The following is a 17500-nucleotide window of genomic DNA, read 5'->3' on the forward strand; positions in this document are numbered from 1 at the left end:
GTACGAAGGAAAGGAAGTGTGCTTCAACATTATTCGGTCTCACCGTTGCGAGTCCAAGCCAAATCTGAAGGTCGTCCCAAATCTCCACAGCTTTCCTGCACCGAACGAACAGGTGATCCGTCGTCTCCAGTTGGGAACCACAAAACTTACAGATCTTTTCTTCTTCACCCAAAGGTATCCGTCTTTTTTCAAGGTTTTCACAAGTGGCAATTCTGTTTTTGAGAATTCTCCACGACGTGATAATAGCTTTCTGCGGTGCTTTTGCCTTCAAAATTTTCGAAAAATCAGTCGGAAATCTGGCGAGAGGAGGATGCTCACTTCTTGCTTGTAGGATGTGAGAGTACGCTGCTCTTGTAGTGTAGACGTCATCTGGGGAGGCCGTCCATGCCCACTTATCCTCTTTATCTGCAACAAGGGAAACATTGGTAAAATTCTGCACCATCTCACTTTCACTCCCCCTAAGAGCCCTTTTCCACTGTAAATCCCACGTCCACGATCCATCGACCCACTTCCCGCAATCGCTAATGGGACTCTCCTTATTAAGACTAAGTTGGAAAAGTCTTGGAAAAGTAAATTTGAGCTGTGTACCCCCGACCCACTTATGGCACCAAAAGGAAGTGTTACGGCCGTCCCCCACCTTTCTTTACAGATTAAACATCAGTCCACCCCTATGTCTAGCCTCCCCCAGAGCAATAATTTTCCCCCACCATCCCATCCCCCTCTTGCTTTTTCTAGCCAATCTAAAACCTTCCTCTCCCCACTCAATATTGCCGTAAATCGATTTCACAATCTTGGCCCAAAAAGACTCCCCATTTCCTAAGTATCTCCATAACCATTTTCCCACCAGAGCTAGGTTGAAAACTTCTAAGTTCCTGAACCCAAGACCGCCTTCTTTTTTATCAAGACACACATCTTGCCATTTAACCCAAGCAATCGAACCACTTTCCCCATTACCACCCCACAAAAATTTTCCACACAAAGAAGCCAAGTTTCTCACAGTGGTTTTTGGGATAAGAGAGAAGGAAAGTTGAAAAGTCGGAATTGACTGCAGCACCGATTTGATCAAGGTAACACGGCCTGCCATCGACAATTTCCTATTCTTCCAGTTTGAGACTTTCTTTTTAACTTTATCAACCACATAGTTCCAGTCAACAATGCTCTTACCTCTTCCGCCAACCTTGACTCCGAGTTATTGAACTCTTACCTCTAGCGAGGTTACTTCTATCTAATCCCATTGTATACTGTCACACGTATCTATATATCAAAAGAAAAAATAACTTATTCTCGAAAAGAAAAGAAAATAACTCGATTGAATTTAAAGGATAGTGTGCATTATCACTTAAAATAGTCGATCATATGATCTCATACCAAACACGATCCGTCAAAATTAGATTTATATGGAAAAAGAGAAAAAGATCAAACTTTTATGAAATTTGAATTTTCTTTTTGTTTTGGTAAGTATTTTATTGATAATTGGAATCACTCCTACAATTTCCTCTTGTATGGTATATAAATGAGAGAGAGAGAAGAGTTTACTCAAAAAACAAATGAGAGGGATAAAATAACTTAATTATTTAGGATTTATTGATAGATAAAGGCATGAATGAGTTTTGGACTTGGGTAAGATTTATTGACAGGCAGTACAGAAGCAAATATTGTTAACACAGTCGTATAAACGACAATTTGGATCGCAGAGGTTGGCACAGTCTTTATCAAGTTTGCAGCGTTGAGTTTGGTTTTGATGCAGCACGTCGCCATCGGTCTTCAAACAACTGCACACTCCATCCCCACACAGCGGCTTACCAACTTTGCATGCTGCGCAGTCCTCGTTCGAATGACATACTCTTCCTGAAAATTAATTATTCATCAACAATTATTTTATTAATTTCTCAAAGATATAGAGAGATGACCAACCATGGCAGCCAAGGGCAACCATAAGCAGAAGAGCGACCAAGAAAATCATCCTTTCAAAACCCATTTTTTAGTTTAATAAATATTTTAGCAAGGATTGTAAGTAATAAGAAACAGTGACTTGATAATTTCACAATAGCAGTGCTATCATATATATAGAGGACAATATGTGTACTATCCAATAAATTGTAATTAATAAGAATATTCGAGTAGAATTTCCGCAGATCTTCAACAATATTTTCATAGTAGCTCTCATTAAAAGATATATTACCCCAATTAGCGTTAAATAAGTTAAATTTATTTGTTTCTCCTACACAAGAATCCCTAGTATTTGAGGCATTTGTAGAGCGTTTACGTTTGTAACTTTACATTTAAAGAATTAATTTATACATGTATATATTTATTAGCACATTAAAGTTTCTTTTTTATTTAATATGGTTTTATATAAATAACGAAAAAAGGGTACAAAAATAACTTAGGCAAACCCAAGTGAGTACAAGTCACCAAGTCTCAAGTGAGAACAGGGGACGAAAGATAAAGCTAATCCAAAAGGATAGAAAAGTACAAACTTGACACATCCTTAACATTTGGACGGTGCCATAACAAGGTACATAAAGTTTGCAAAATCAAACACAAGTATCAAACGTGCCGCAAGAGATATGGCCCGACGGCCGAGCAAGGATAGAGCGCGCGCACTGTGTGGGTGTGTACCAAAAGGCTCACCACAGCCGCCCTTTTGGTTATCCAAGGCTTTGATTTGAAAATAAGTATGCTGCCGCACACAGCCGCCAACTTTTCGGTAATCCAAGGCATTGAATTGGATTCATTGACTGCTGCCGCAAGGTAATGAATTTAATTCAATGTCTGCTGCCGCCCACAGCCGCCCACAGCCGCCCATTTTTGAATTTTCACAACCATGCATTGAAATTGTGACATTTTCAACCTGAATTACGGCGAACTGTCGGAGAATTGATTCTTGCACATGAATCCTTTCCTAACTTCAATCTTCTGTTTTATACTTATGATATCCGGCAAAGAGCAGTTTTCCTCATACAAATCGATGGATGGAGATAGCAGACCCGAAAACAAAGCATGGCACCTCTGGCATGAAAAGAGGGGAAAGAGTGGGGACTGCTAGAACTCTGATGTACTTCCAACGAAAGGAAACCAACGGCGAAAAGAGAACAGCCGGATGAAGGCGAAAAAGGAGCAGGCAGAACCGAAGAATAAGCTTAGCTCCGGCGAAAGAGGATGAAAAATAGAGGGTCTGCCGGCGCTCCCAAAACACAATCATCAGCAAGAAACTAAACGCCGGATGAAGTCCAAACAGACGGAAGAACCTCCATCAAAGAGAGAGACCACCTGTTATGCCTTAACGTGAAGCTCACATGAAACATCTTTTTCAAACTTCTGCAAATCTTTGTGATTGTCGGCAAAGAGCAGTATTACTCGTAAAACGACGATGAAAGGAGAGGGCAGACCCGAAGTTAAAGCATGGCACCTCCGGCGTGAAGTATCGCCATGAGAGGGATGAGAGTGGGGGTCTGCCAAACTCTGAAACTCTCCCACCGAATGGAAACCAACAGCAAGTAGCAAAAGGCTGATGAAGGTGAAGATGGAGAGGGCAGATCCGAACAATAAGCTTACCTCCGGCGTGAAGTTTCACCGCGCGAGGATGTGGGATGGAGGGTCTGCCGGCGCTCCCAAAACACAAATATCAGCACGAAACTAACAGCCGGATGAAGTCCAAATAGATGGAAGAGAGCTCCATCGAAGAGAGAGAAAAACCTGTTATGCCTTTGAACATTTCCGATGAAGAAAGCAGAATGACGTGAACACCTCTTGAATCCTTCCCTTATTTCGAAAATACTCCAATCCAAATGAATGAGAAGGAGATTTGGAGAAGAAAGCACAAGGGAAGCAAACAACCGCGTGTGAGGGAGGGAGTAACCTCCGGCGGAAGTTTGAAGAAGGAGCGAGTGAGATTGGAGTCTAGAGAGAAGGCAGAGCCTTCTCTCTCAGCACATTAAAGTTTCTTAATAAGGGCTTGTTATTCCCTAAAAAAAAATTAGGGCCCGCTATGTACGCTATAGTTTGAAGTGTATTAATCAATTCAATATCTTTTATTTCTTCTTTTGTATAGTTCCAAGTGAATGCCATGTATTTTTTAAAGCTATCTAATTAGTTAACCTTTATATTGAAAGAAGATTATTTTAGCTATCTAAGTTAATCTTTAATAGTAAATGCAAGAAGAATACATACACACATACATACACACACACACACACATATATATATATATATATATATATATTATAGAACTAGGGTTGTAAATGAATCGAATATTTTTGCTCGATTCGAGATTCGATTCGAAATTGTGTTATTCGTATTCGAAATTATTCGATTCGTATTCGATAATAAATATTCGATTCGATTCGATTAGTATTCAAATACTTATATGAAATTATGATATTCGATTCGATTCAATATTCGCATAGATACATGATTAAATATTTAAATATTATATATATGTATATATGTGTGTGTGGAGGGGCTAAAATAAATTATGAACTAATTTTCACCCTTAGATTGTAAATTTTATGGTGGATTCATCACTTTATTGGATGAATTTAATTTTATATTCATCAATATTTAATTATATATATAAGAATTATAATATTATAAAGGAAATACTCCCTCCGTCCCGCCCAAGATGCTACATATTCCTTTTCGGGCCGTCCCAACGAAGATACTACATTTCTATATTTAGCAAAAATAAGGAATTTTAAACACCTAATTAACACTAATTAAGTACTCCCTCCGTCCAAACGAAATGTCCTATTTCTTTTCGGCACGGAGATTAAGAAATGTGTATAAAGTAGATAAAGTGAACTGGTGGAAATTAATTAAATATTAAGTATAGAGAGAGTGTATTGCCAAAAAAGGAAACATGACATTTTGTTTGGGACATCCCAAAAAGGAAAACAGGACATTTCGTTTGGGACGGAGGGAGTATTTCTTTATTACATTCTCTCTCATACTTTATCACTTTATTATCTTCTCTTTTTTACTTTATCATTTTATTATTTTCTCTCTCTCTTACTTTATCACTTTATTATTACACACTTAAAACATTAATCTACAACTCCTTAAATCCCGTGCCGAAAAGTAAATGTAGCGTCTTGGCCGGGACGGAGGGAGTATAATAAAAAGAATTATAATATTATATAATAATTAACAATTTTAAAAAGGAAAAATGCAAAGAATCATAATATACATGCATTAAAGTAATTCTCCACAATTTTAAAAGTAAAACTTTACAATTTATAAAATCAAAATTGTAAATTGAAGTCATTCTTCCATCACAAGTCGCGCTTCGTCATTGCGATTGTAAACTAATCAAATAATTCGTATTCGATTCGATATTCGAATTTTGATATTCGTATTCGATAAATATTCGATTCGGTTAGTATTCAAATACGAATACGAAATTATGATACTTTTATTTTCAAATGTGTCAAGATTCGTGGGACGGAGGGAGTAATTAGTAATTTGTTTCATTTAATTTTATAATTATAGTAAAATCTCTTTACAATAATACTCAATAAATTAATAAACTCTATAAATTATTCTCTCCGTTCTAACTTGCTTGGCACTTTTCTTGGACACGAGATTTATGAAATTAATGTTTAGTACTTTAAGGGTCCGTTTGGTGCTAGAGAATACACCTTGTTAGCTAATTTAATCCAGATTAGTGCATAGTTTGGTATTCAATACATGCATCGTGGACGGCCCTGCGATATGTGAAGGTCCTGAGCTAAAAATCGGGATTACGCAGGATAATTAATACCGCCTCCCCCCTTGGATTATGCAGGACAATTAATACGGCCCTGCAATTGTGTCCATTTTTAAGCTTATCTAACCTAGAAGGGTTAAGGTGCAGATAGGCCCCTCAAGTATAAGCCCTTATAGCGTATTGCTCATCTTACTCATTGTGTGTGCAAATTAGCCCCTAAACATAAAAAAATCGCACACTTAAGCCCCTCTGACCTAATGTCGTCAGTCAACGTTAGTCATTTTTTTTTATTCGAGAAACACACACAAACACGCAGTCGTTTGAAGATGAAGGAAACAAAGATGAAGGGAAAGGCGGTGGTGGTCAGCGGCAGCATCGTTGGGTTGTCGTGCGTGCACGCGCTGATCATCGCCGACTAGGGAGTAGTGGTGCTGGAGAAAACAAGCTCCCCGGCGACGGGTTGCGCCACTGGTGCCGGGCTCGGGCTCGACCTGTTGGCGCAGAAAGTCATCAAGTCATGGCTCGATGAGCCTCGTGCGCTTGACCTCACCACGCTACCGCTCACCATTGACCAAGTAAGTAAACTAGCTTTTCGATCATTTTGATTATCGAATTACTGATTTTAATGTTAATTGATAAGATCTGCCACTTTTTCACATTGATACTTGATTTTGCTTCAAATCAGAGCTTTAATTAGGGTTGGGATTGGTAGAATGAAATTTTTTCAATTCCTTATATTCAGAACAATACGTGGAAATAATCACAATTCATTTTCGGATAAATGAGCTTCTGGTAATTTTGTGACACTATAGAATGAAGCAACTGATGGGGAGAAGAAAATCAATTGCATGGATGCTAACAAGGGATGAGAGCTTCAATTTTAGGGCAGCACTCTGGTCTGATTTGTACAGCCTTCTATACAAGGCATTGCCTCCAAAGACAGTCCGCTGGGGGCAAACATTTCTTTCCTTTTGCGTTTCCGACGACGGAAACCGTGTGAAAGTGAAGGCTAAAGCTTCTCAATTTGGAGAAATAATTGAGGTTGCAGGTGATCTTTCTTGTGGCAGCTGAGATGGTTGTCTCTCTTCAATACGGCGGAGTTTCTTCCCTGAGTGTAAATTGAGGTTTGTGAATTGGTTGTTAATGAATTACCTGAAAACTTGAGAAGTTTTTACTTGGACTAAATCACAGATTCAGTTAGATATTCAGGTTATTGTGCATGGAGAGGGGCCCTTGATTTTTCGGAAAATGAGGATTCTGACATCGTTCTTGCGCTAAAAAAAGCTTTCCCTGATATTGGGAAATGCTTATATTTCGACTTAGGATCAGGAACGATCACTCTGTGTTTTACAAGCTGTTGAACAAACGGTATACTCTCTCTCTCACTCTTTGGATTGTTGATGTTGATGATGATGGTGTTGGTGATTCTCATTTTCTTGTTTGTGGATGGAGTGTCTGCAGATTGAAGAAGGTATGGAATGCTTGGCGACTGTTGGAATGAAAGGTGGGTGGGAAACCAGCGTAAATATTAGAGGTGGGCCCCAATTTTCGAATTAAAAAAAAATTACTAACGTTGACTGACAACGTTAGGTCAGATGAGCTTAAGTGTGCGACTTTTTGAAGTTTATGGGCTAATTTGCACACACAGTGAGTAAGAGGAGCAATACGTTGTAGGGACTTATACTTGAGGGGCCTATCTGCACCTTAACCCAACCTAGAAATATGGATACCAAACAAAAATCATGATTAATTAACCATAATAGCAAACAACCAACCAATATTAGTAACACATATTTATCAACGCTAATAATCTAGTTTGCTAACTATACTGACTAATCCCTTACTGAGCACCAAACGAGCCCTAAGTGTGTTAGTAATAAAGTGAATAAGTGATTAGATGTGACATAGATAAAATAGTAGAATAAGTGGGCCCTACCCAATTAATTGTGGAGTAGGATTTAATGATTAACATTTTCTTATCTTTTTCTAATTTTTTTCATATGCGGAATTGACTAAAAATAAATGGGATGACTTAAAGAGCATTACGACTCAAGCTAGTTAGGATGGAGTGAATAATACATTTCTTCGATCGTGGCTTGGATCAGTTTAAAAAATCATCGATTTTAATAAAATAATAATTTTTTAAAGAACCCATTTGTGTGTGTGTGTATAGGTCTTGTTAATATTATAAATTAATAATTGCTACTTCTTCCATCCACAATTTAAAGCCCCACTTTGGTGTGGGCACGGAGATTAAGAAAGCTGAAAAAAGTGATGTGGATGAAATATAAGGGTAGTTGACTAAATTGATAAAGTGTAGTAAATATATAATATAAAAATGATAAAGGTGTTTTAAGGTGGGCCCATTAGTAGCAAATGGTAGTAAATATAGGAAAAGAAGAAGAGTAAAAAAGTACAAAAAACATAATAGGACTTTAATTTGTGGACAAAAAATTAAGAACAAGTAGGGCTTTAAATTATGGACGGATGGAGTATAATATACCAATTATGAATATTGTGGTATTTTGTTAAAATATGATCTTACTGTTGAATCATTTCAGCTTCATCATCATTATGATCTTTTGACGATATCAACCACAATAAACTGATAAATAAATGTATTTATTTAATTTAAATATTAACTCTCATTTGTTTTTACACATTGTAATTTTATTTAAAATTATAATTTCTAAAATTAAGAAAATGTTCTATGAATTAAAAAATAATGCTATCCGTTCACAAAACAATTGCCACAATTTTCTTTTTCCGTCCGTTAACAAAAAAATTGTCATTTTTATTTATATTAGTAAGATTTACACGATTCCACTCACATTTAAAATGTGACCATTACTAACAACTTCACACATCTCCACTTCTTTATTATTTTTATCAATCAAGAATAATCTTAAATAAATACCTCCTAAATTTCTTTTGATAAGTGACGGCATGAAACAAAATCAACTGAACCAAATGAAATGTTTAAATAGTTAAATGAGATTAGAACAACCCTTGCTAGTTGCTACAATGTAATAAATTAAAGCCCAAAATTTAGGCTGAATTTAGTGGCATAAAGCAAAGATAGAGATAAAAACAACTGTGCAATCAAGAAAAACTAAACACAATCTCAGAAACACACATAGCATATATCTACATAAGCATAATCAATAATTTATAGGCTTCGATCGAGAAGTGCCAATACCAGCGTCATCCATAGGCATACCAACAAGACTATTAATCAAGAACGGGCATTGTTCACCAAAGACAATGTCTAAAAACACACACAACACAAAAGCATTCAAGCATAACAGAGAAATTCTTGGCTACAAAGAAGTGCCAGAATCTGCAAGAACAGCACATGTCTACTACCCTTTCCGCGACTTGCGTGGAGTGCGCGGTTTAGCTTTAAGAGCTGGAAGTTCAAAGATGAGACGGATAACTTCTGCGAGTGATGCCTTCCTCTTCTCTCGGAAGTTCCACAGCTCAGGAACCATGTAACATCCACTCGGGTTGTATTCCTGGAGTTCGGTCAGGGCGTCGACCACTGCATCGTGAATCTCTTTGCCCAATTCCTCCTTGAGCGATTGCAGCGTAAGGTCATCTTCCTTGAGCAATCTCTGCATAGTGCATACAACTACTGTTAGTTGTAGTATTTTAAATGGCAGACAAAGCGAATGACTGAAAGGCAATGCAATTTAGATGCACCTGAGGTTTTCCATTGTCATCTTCAATGATTTGAAACGGATACCATTGGGGATCTTTTATCTTTTCCTGCCACAAGGTGCAGTACTCGACACCTCTGATCACAATGTCGCCAGGGGGCATTCTCTGTACGAATTCGTTGATGAAGACATCCGGATCAAGTTCTCCAATTTTCTTAATCCCAATGTGGACGTGGCTACTGCGCTGAATATCACTCAAGCCCTGATAACAAATGGATTGATTCAGAATCCTCATCAACCATACCATACACATACAATGATGCAAAAGCTTTGATTAAGTGAAAAGGATATCATGATACCTTCATTAGTTCTGTGCGAACCCCTTGCAACTCATCATTACTAGAGCGCTCCTTTGTGATTAGTGCATTCATCTGGTCAGTCATCTCAGTAATCTTTATTTCTAATGCACCAACCTCATCAAGAGCATCCTTCTCCCTCTGCATATCATCAATGTTAACGCCAATATAGGACACTAAATTATGCTATACAGGTATCAGGCCACACCTTTTCTGCCATAGCCACCTTTTGGGCATTTACACTGGCCCTCGGTTGCCTCCTCACAGGCGTTCGAACTGCCTTGCCTCTAGAATTGTTCTGACAATTAATGATATACCAACAACTAAGTGATGAAAGCCAATAGATAAGACAACAGCAAGCAAACAAGCAAGGAAAAGGGCCTCAACATGTACCAAACTACAAAATAGAAGAAGCCAACTGTGACAGTGCCATCACTATTATGACTAGAAACCAGCACTTTTCAAGATTAGCCTTGATAAATAAAAAGGCTAATGTATCGTTTATAACTTGCTCAATTCGTATCCTTTAGAAAGAGCTAAAATTGCATAATGAGGATAAAATACTCATGTCCTGAATAGTAATGAATTGCACAAAAGTTAACTTGTTTCCACACACGTGTGCGTGCAAATCAAATCAGTAAAAACGATGTAGTGGAAAACGAACCACCTTTGCGGGGCCTGATCTTGATCTCTTGGTAGGAGTTGGACGTACCCACTCCTCATCAGAGTATTGTTGGGGTTCTGCTTGAACTTCATTGGCGAGGTCAACGGCAAGATATCTAGCCATGGCGGAGTGCTTGGCCCTCTGCTCCCTACGTATGGAGCCCTCCGCCACTCGAATAGCATGCTGAAGAAGATTAGTGTACCCATAATCGTCGTCGTCTTTACACGCACAAAAGGGGCATCTGAATTCGCCATTGGAGGTTCTCACTTTGTGATCTCGAAGCTTGAAACGCTTATAGCTCAGTTCCTTGTGTTCCTCAACTTCCCACTCTCCAATGTCCTGCTCCTTCAAACTGCTTCCCATCTCCACACGATTTCGCTGCATTATTAATTTTTCTTTTGGCAGAAAAAAGGGAAAACAAAAGGTAACCTAATCAAACATGAAGCTAAGCTAATTAACACAAAGAACACACACTGATTCTATTAGCATGAGTAAATCGGTGAGCGCAACAAACAATCCAACCAGAAAATTCAATTAATCACCAGCTGCAAAAACGTTTTCACATGTATCACATCAATATCTTCTACCACGGTAGATCAACATTTTTGGCATGTGAGTTGCATGAAAAATAAAAATGAATAAACGTCCTCTGACCTGGATCAGAGTATTTGAGTGGAGCTGGAAATGTGGATGCGGAAGAAGAGATTTACATTATGCGGGAGGCAGTTATAATCATCATAGCCTATCGAGACTTTAAAACAAAGTTGCAGTGTGTTTCTGCATGCCTGCAAGGTCCTCTCAACCGATGTCTTGCCACTGTAAAAAAATATTTTATCTCCCTGCACAAGTAAAATGATGCTAATGCTATCTTTAGTCACAATCAATCACGATCCGTCATAGGATAGGACAAATAATTTAAACAAAAAATATTACTGGCTCGGTAAATATAAGTGTCAATAGCCAAAAATGTTATTCCCTCCGTCCCTGAAATAAGTTCATCTTTTTCCCTCCGTTCTTGAAATAAGTTCCTCTTTTTCCATTTTGGGACGTCCCCCAAATAAGTTCCTCTTTCTTTCTTTCTATTTTTGAACAACTACCCCACCACTAATAATACTTTATTTATTCTTACTTTTCACTTTTTCATCACTCCCAATACTAATTATAACACTTTTTCACTTTTTCACCACTCCCAATACTAATTATAACACTTTTTCACCTTTTCACCACTCCCAATACTAATTACTCCCTCCGTCCCGTTAATCAAGTCCCCTTTCTTTTGGGCACGGGTATTTAGGAGAGTTAAATTAGATGTAAAAATAGTAGGGACCACATAATTAGTGCATTAATTAATGGTATTTTATTTCTTAATTAAATCAGAAGCTTCCACCGGCCGTCACCTTCTTCCCCAAATTCCACCGGCTTCTTCAAATCTGAAAAATCCTTCGTCTCATCTCAGAGCCGCCGCCGGAGCCACCACCCTTCGTCTCATCTTTGCACTGCCGGCAAGGCCACTATTTTCCCCCAAATCTGCAAATTCCACCGCACCACCGCGCCACCCAAAATCGAGCTCAGAAATCCACCGCACCAAATCTGCAACCAAAATCTCTAACCAAATCTGCAACCCAAATCTACAACCAAAATCCACCATCTTTGCTCTGCCGGCAAGGCCATCATTTCTCCCCAAATCTGGAACAGAGCTGGGAATAAACCTCCCTAATCTGCAACCCTACCACCTCTATACTGCCGTCGTGCCGCAGCTGCTGTCCGTCGAAGCCAGAGAGGGGAGGGAGAACAGAGGGCAATCTTGAGGGTGAAATCGGCGGCTGGCGGCGGTGGTTCGTTGCTGTCGACGACGGTGGCATCCGCTTGCTGCAGTCGCCGGAAATGGTGAGAGAGCAGTGGAGGTGACCTTCGTTTTTGCTCACCGGAATTTGAAGGGAGAGGGAACAACGGAGGATTTAGAGGGAGAATCGGAGGGGGGTGGTGGCGAGGACGGCGGCGCTGAGGTCGCCAGGGTGACTGCCCACCGCGAGCAGGAGGAGAGAGAGATGGAGAGAGGGGATGGGCCGTGAGGAGGCGCGGCTGCCGTCGATTCCGCCGGACTTGGAGCGGCGGCGGCAGAAGCCGATGGCCGTCCGGCCAAGAGAGAGAAGGGCGGTGGTTTTGAGGGAGAAAGAGAGAGATAGAGAGGGAGAGGGGGATAGCCGTTTGAGAGGAGAGAGAGACACTTAAATCTATTAATTGTATCTTAATTAATGCCAAAAAAGGAAAGGGGACTTGAATATTGGGACGGCCCAAAAAGGAATAGGGGACTTGAATATTGGGACGGAGGGAGTATAACATATTTTTTTTCCACTAACAATACACTTTACCATTTTCTTTAAAACCCGTGCCGTCCCCAAAGAGGAACTTATTTTGGGGACGGAGGGAGTACTATATTATACACTGCTCCGTCCCACTCCAATAGGCTCATTTTTCTTTTTGGGATGTCCCACTTCAATATGTTCATTTTCCTATTTGGGTGAAAAAGTTGTATTTAATTGGTGTGAACCACTTTCCTACTAAAAAATAAGTTTTCTTAATCTCTGTGCCCAAAAGAAGTGAGCCTATTGGAGTGGGACGGATGGAGTATTAAAAATGCCCTATTCTATCAACTTAATCATTTTATGTCCAAATTTAAGGGAATAACTTATTTTACCATTTAATGTTGATGAATTTGCTTGATTTTTTTAGAAAGTCTTACATATTTGATCGATTTGACAATTATCACTCTGAAAAAGTCAATGATGTGATAGTTATCAATGAAGATTATATTTAATCGGCGGGTGACTAGATCATATAACTGTCTCTGTCAAACCGATCAAATGTGTAAGACTTTTACAAAAAATCAAGCACATTCATCAACATCAGGAGTATTTAAAGAATAGGACATGTGAAACTTAAAGCATCCACAGCTGGTGCTTTAAGCATCAGATCGATCCGGTCCCGCGGCGCACCGCTCGCGCTGGAGATGCGGCGTGATGCGTCCCTGGGTTGATGGAGGGGGCGGGGTGATCGCGTGCGGGAGACGCGTGAAAAATAGAAAAAACCTTGCAGGTGATAAATGGGGGAAGCGGTTGGATGGGGAAGAAAGAAGGGAAAGAAATGGGCGGGGTAGGGTCGGTAGGGTTTCATTTTTTTTGAAAATTTGATTTAAATTTTTGTTATTTTTTCTTTTAAAATCCTACTATTGTTTAAAACTTTTTTTAATTTTCACCTAATTTTTAATTGTTGTAATATTTTTAATTTTAAAATCCTATATTTTATTTTAGCTAATGTAATATTGATTTTTTTAATTTTTAAAATCCTATATTTTCTTTATGTGATTTTTTATTATTATTTAAATTATGTAATATTTTTTTATTGTAATGTTTGAATTTTATTTTTAATGAAAATTTAGAATTTTAAAATAGAAGTGTATAATTGGGGATTTTGTGGAAATAAAGATTTAAGCACCAATACATTAGAGAGGGGAGGTGCTTAGGTGGGGACCACCATTTAAGCACCAACTTAAGCACCTTGGGATGTGGATGCTCTTATGTTTATAAAAGAAGACATTTTTCATATATAAGAAATATGACATTTTAAATTTTCACTCAAAATAAAAAGTAAGACAAAAAATTTAAACAAAAAATATTACTCCCGGTTGAATTATACTCCTCCGTCCACGAAAAAATTTCTTTGGAGAGAGTGATACGAATTTTAATAAAATGTTGTTGAGTGTATTAAGAATAGAGAAAAAGTTATTAAATGTATTGAAAATAGTCAAAAAAATATTACTTCCTCCGTCCCAATAATCTTGTCTCACTTTCCTTTTTGGTTTGTCCCAATAATCTTGTTCCATTTCCTTTTTAGGAAAATTTTAGGAACTAATTAATTTCTAATTAAACACTATCCTAATTAATCCCCCCTCTAAACCCTAATTTATCTCTCTCTCTCTCTCTCTCTCTCTTCTCTCTCTCTTGCCTCCATCTCTTCTCTACCCTCCAACGCCCTCCCACCTCCATCCCTCTGTCCTCTCGCCACCCTGCCGCCCTCCCACCTCTGCCCTCTCGCCTCTTGCCGCCTTCCCACTGACCTTCGCCGCCCTCCCACCTCCATCCTCTCGCCTCCGCCGCCTTCCACTGACCTTCGCCGCCCTCCCACCTTCGTCCTGTCGCCTTCGCCGCCCTCCCATCTCCATCTCTGGCCTCCGCCACCCTCCCATCTCCGCCCTTTCGCCTCTCGCCGCCTCCACCGCCTTCCCACTGGCGTCCGCCGCCCTCCCATCTCCATCCCTCTGGCCTTCGCCGCCCTCCCACCTCCATCCATCTCGCCTCCGCCGCCCTCTCGTCTCCCTTCTCCTCTGTTTTTTTTCCCCAGAAAATGGGTCGTCTAATTTGCGGGATGTGCTGTCCGCAGCTCAGCCCCACTGATTTGTGGATAATTGTGGCTGAATTTCTGTTTGTTCGTTTAGGGGGTTGGGCTAAAGATTTGATTTTTATTCTTGTTGTTCTTTTGCTTGATTATGTTCATTGGCAGCAGTAGGAATTTGCAGAAGGAATTATTGAAATTTGTTGAGGAGGATGAAGATTTTGTTGAAATTTTTTGTTGAAATCTGCGGAATTTTGTTGCATTTTTAGTTGTTGCATTTTCAGTTCTTGCCGTTAATTTTTGTTGTTGAAATCTGTAGATTATTTGTTGTTGCCTTTAATTTACAGAATTTAGTTTTGTTAATTTTACAAGAAAAATTAAGCTATACTTACTTTTTGTTAAACATGTGGGGCCTTCTTCTTTACCACACAAATTTCACATTTCTTAATCTTCGTGCCCAAAAGAAAGGGGACAACATTATTGGGACGTAGGGAGTAGTAATTTATTGTATTGGTGAAAAGAAAGGGTAATTAAGGTATTTTTAAGTGGTGGGTATAGTCCCAAAATAGGTAGGCAATTTTTTTATGAACAATCTAAAAAGGAAAAATGTGAAATTTTTCATGGACGGAGAAAGTATGGTAGTAATGAGATTTAGGCAAACTTTTCAGGATACCCAAAAAGGAAAGGCGTATTGGCATGTAAATACTCGAACTTTTTTCATTTTCTAATTTTGCTCCCAACTTTAAAATTTGCAACTTTTTGTTTTTTCTAATTTTGCACTTGATGAATTTTTACTCTCAAATTGTTGTTGATATGGCAATTGTGTCTGCATTTTGCATACCAACCATTTCCCTCACCTTTTTCAATCAAATAACAAAACGACATTTGACATTTTACAACTAAAAAATATGATGCTAAATAATAAAAATGAGATTTTAAAATACTTATGATAATATTAATAATAATTTGCTAATTATTTGTGAGTAGGGAAATAGATTCACTATATAGTAGAATAAATAACTAAATTGATACATGAAAATAATGTACAGTAGAATAGTATCTAAAATAAAAATAGATTAATTTGTGCGGATGCACCAAAATAGCAAAAAAAAAAAAACTTTTATAAAAATGAAGAACTCTCTTCGTTTCAATTTTTAGTATTCATATTTCTATTTTAGTTTGTCTTGCATTTTGATAGCAATTTCTATTTTTAGTAAAAGTATGTGGACTCTTATTCCACTTTAATTATTTTAACACTCACATAAAATATGGAACCGTTATTCCACTCACAAGTCACAACACACTCAACCACTTATTAAAATTCGTGTCAAACTGGGACGAATTGAGTATAATAATAATAAAAGAAGAAGCAAAGTACAAAAGACAACCCTAACATTTACAATCAAAACCAATTACTTACTTTGTGTCTACAATAAATGTAATGTAAATTAGAGAACACAAATTTTAAGAAAATGACGTAAAATGTGTACAAAGTATTTAATAAAGTTGATTTGTTAGATAATTAATAAATAATTATTAGATAATTTTTTTATAAATCATGGATGAAGTTTGAAAATAAAAAAATATGTATACCAAAATAAAAATACCACACTTATTGTAAATTGATTAAAATAATAAAAAAAGATTAAATTTACTGTGGACGAATGAGCTAGTATGTTTGAACACAACCATTGACTAACGAATGTTGTTTGACTATATCCATTTTAGAGAACTAGTTATTTTCATTGTAAACATTGTCCCACTAAAAATTAAATTGCACAAAATATAGTGTTTATTAAATTAAATTATTTTTTGAGTAAAATTTTGAAGTAGCCAAAATGAAGTATAAAACACAATTTATGGCCACACATTGAAAAAACACAAAATTTGGCCATTTTTATTGATTTGGACGTTTTTACCCTTAATGAGGCGGACCGGGTAGGATCAGGCACGCGGGTCGCGTGCCGGGTCGGGTTAGGCACTTATGGCACTAATAGTGCCAAAAGTGCCAACGGAAATTTAAAATAAAACTAAGTAAAATGGTCATTTGGGCACTTATGGCACTAATAGTGCCATAAGTGCCATACGTGCAGCACAAATACAGAAACAACAACATCATTTAAACCCTAAATGGAACATCTAAACTCCAAATGGATAATCTAAACACTAAATGGAATATCTAAACTCTATGAGGAAGTGTGCACTTATGGCACTATGGCACTAATAGTGCCATAAGTGCCATACGTGCAGCACAGATCAGATCAGATCAGATCTGTCGATGGCTGAAATCGAAGGAGGCGGAGATCAGATCTGCCGATGGAGGAGGCGGCGCAACAATCAGATCAGATCCACCGTCGCCGCCTCATCAGATCAGATCCAAACAATCATCCCAGGCACGCCCAAAAAAATTAGAAAAAATCAGAAACTCGAAATTCCCCCAATCGAAACGATGTCGTCGAACAACGAGAGCCCACCGTCGCCCACGGCGGCAGCCACCGTCGACACTACGCCTTTGCTTGGCGACCAGAGCCCCAGCAATCACTCCCGCTTCCTCGGCCTCCGCGGCGCAGCTCGCTTTCTCCACCGCGCTAGCAGCCACGGCCGCTCTATATGAGAGCCCTCCGTCTGCGTCTGCGAAACTACGCCGGAATAAACGAGGAGCGCCAGAGCGATTGGGCCAAATCGAAGAACTGCAGTGCGATGGGTAGAAAGGACAAATTAG

General features: G+C 38.5%; 1 protein-coding gene and 1 pseudogene across 2 annotated transcripts; one reads left to right on the forward strand and one right to left on the reverse strand.

Moving 5' to 3' along the window:
• The first annotated feature begins 6033 nt into the window (after positions 1–6033).
• Positions 6034–7208, forward strand: LOC131011679 (uncharacterized; annotated as a pseudogene).
• Positions 7209–8831: 1623 nt separating this feature from the next.
• Positions 8832–11176, reverse strand: LOC131005071 (factor of DNA methylation 1-like). Of its 2 annotated transcripts, none has more exons than XM_057931869.1 (6): positions 11041–11176; positions 10390–10781; positions 9931–10020; positions 9726–9863; positions 9410–9628; positions 8832–9321 (listed from the first exon to the last, which is right to left on the reverse strand). In XM_057931869.1, the coding sequence occupies exons 2-6, from the start codon at positions 10768–10770 to the stop codon at positions 9070–9072; spliced, it is 1080 nt and encodes a 359-aa protein (XP_057787852.1). In that variant the 5' UTR covers positions 10771–10781; positions 11041–11176; the 3' UTR covers positions 8832–9069. The 2 variants fall into 2 exon arrangements, with proteins under 2 accessions (XP_057787852.1, XP_057787853.1); XM_057931870.1 differs by having other exon boundaries at positions 10929–11059.
• Between the last annotated feature and the right edge of the window lie 6324 nt (positions 11177–17500).

This window comes from Salvia miltiorrhiza, chromosome 1 (genome assembly GCF_028751815.1).
Source record: "Salvia miltiorrhiza cultivar Shanhuang (shh) chromosome 1, IMPLAD_Smil_shh, whole genome shotgun sequence".
Classification (NCBI taxonomy): Eukaryota; Viridiplantae; Streptophyta; class Magnoliopsida; order Lamiales; family Lamiaceae; genus Salvia; species Salvia miltiorrhiza.

Coding starts and splice junctions, on each gene's coding strand:
- LOC131005071 (XM_057931869.1), bottom strand. CDS start 10,770: ATGCAGCGAAATCGTGTGGAGATGGGAAGCAGTTTGAAGGAGCAGGAC. Junction 9,629..9,725: donor TTCGCACAGAACTAATGAAG/GTATCATGATAT, acceptor ATTTGTTATCAG/GGCTTGAGTGATATTCAGCG. Junction 9,322..9,409: donor ATGACAATGGAAAACCTCAG/GTGCATCTAAAT, acceptor TGCACTATGCAG/AGATTGCTCAAGGAAGATGA.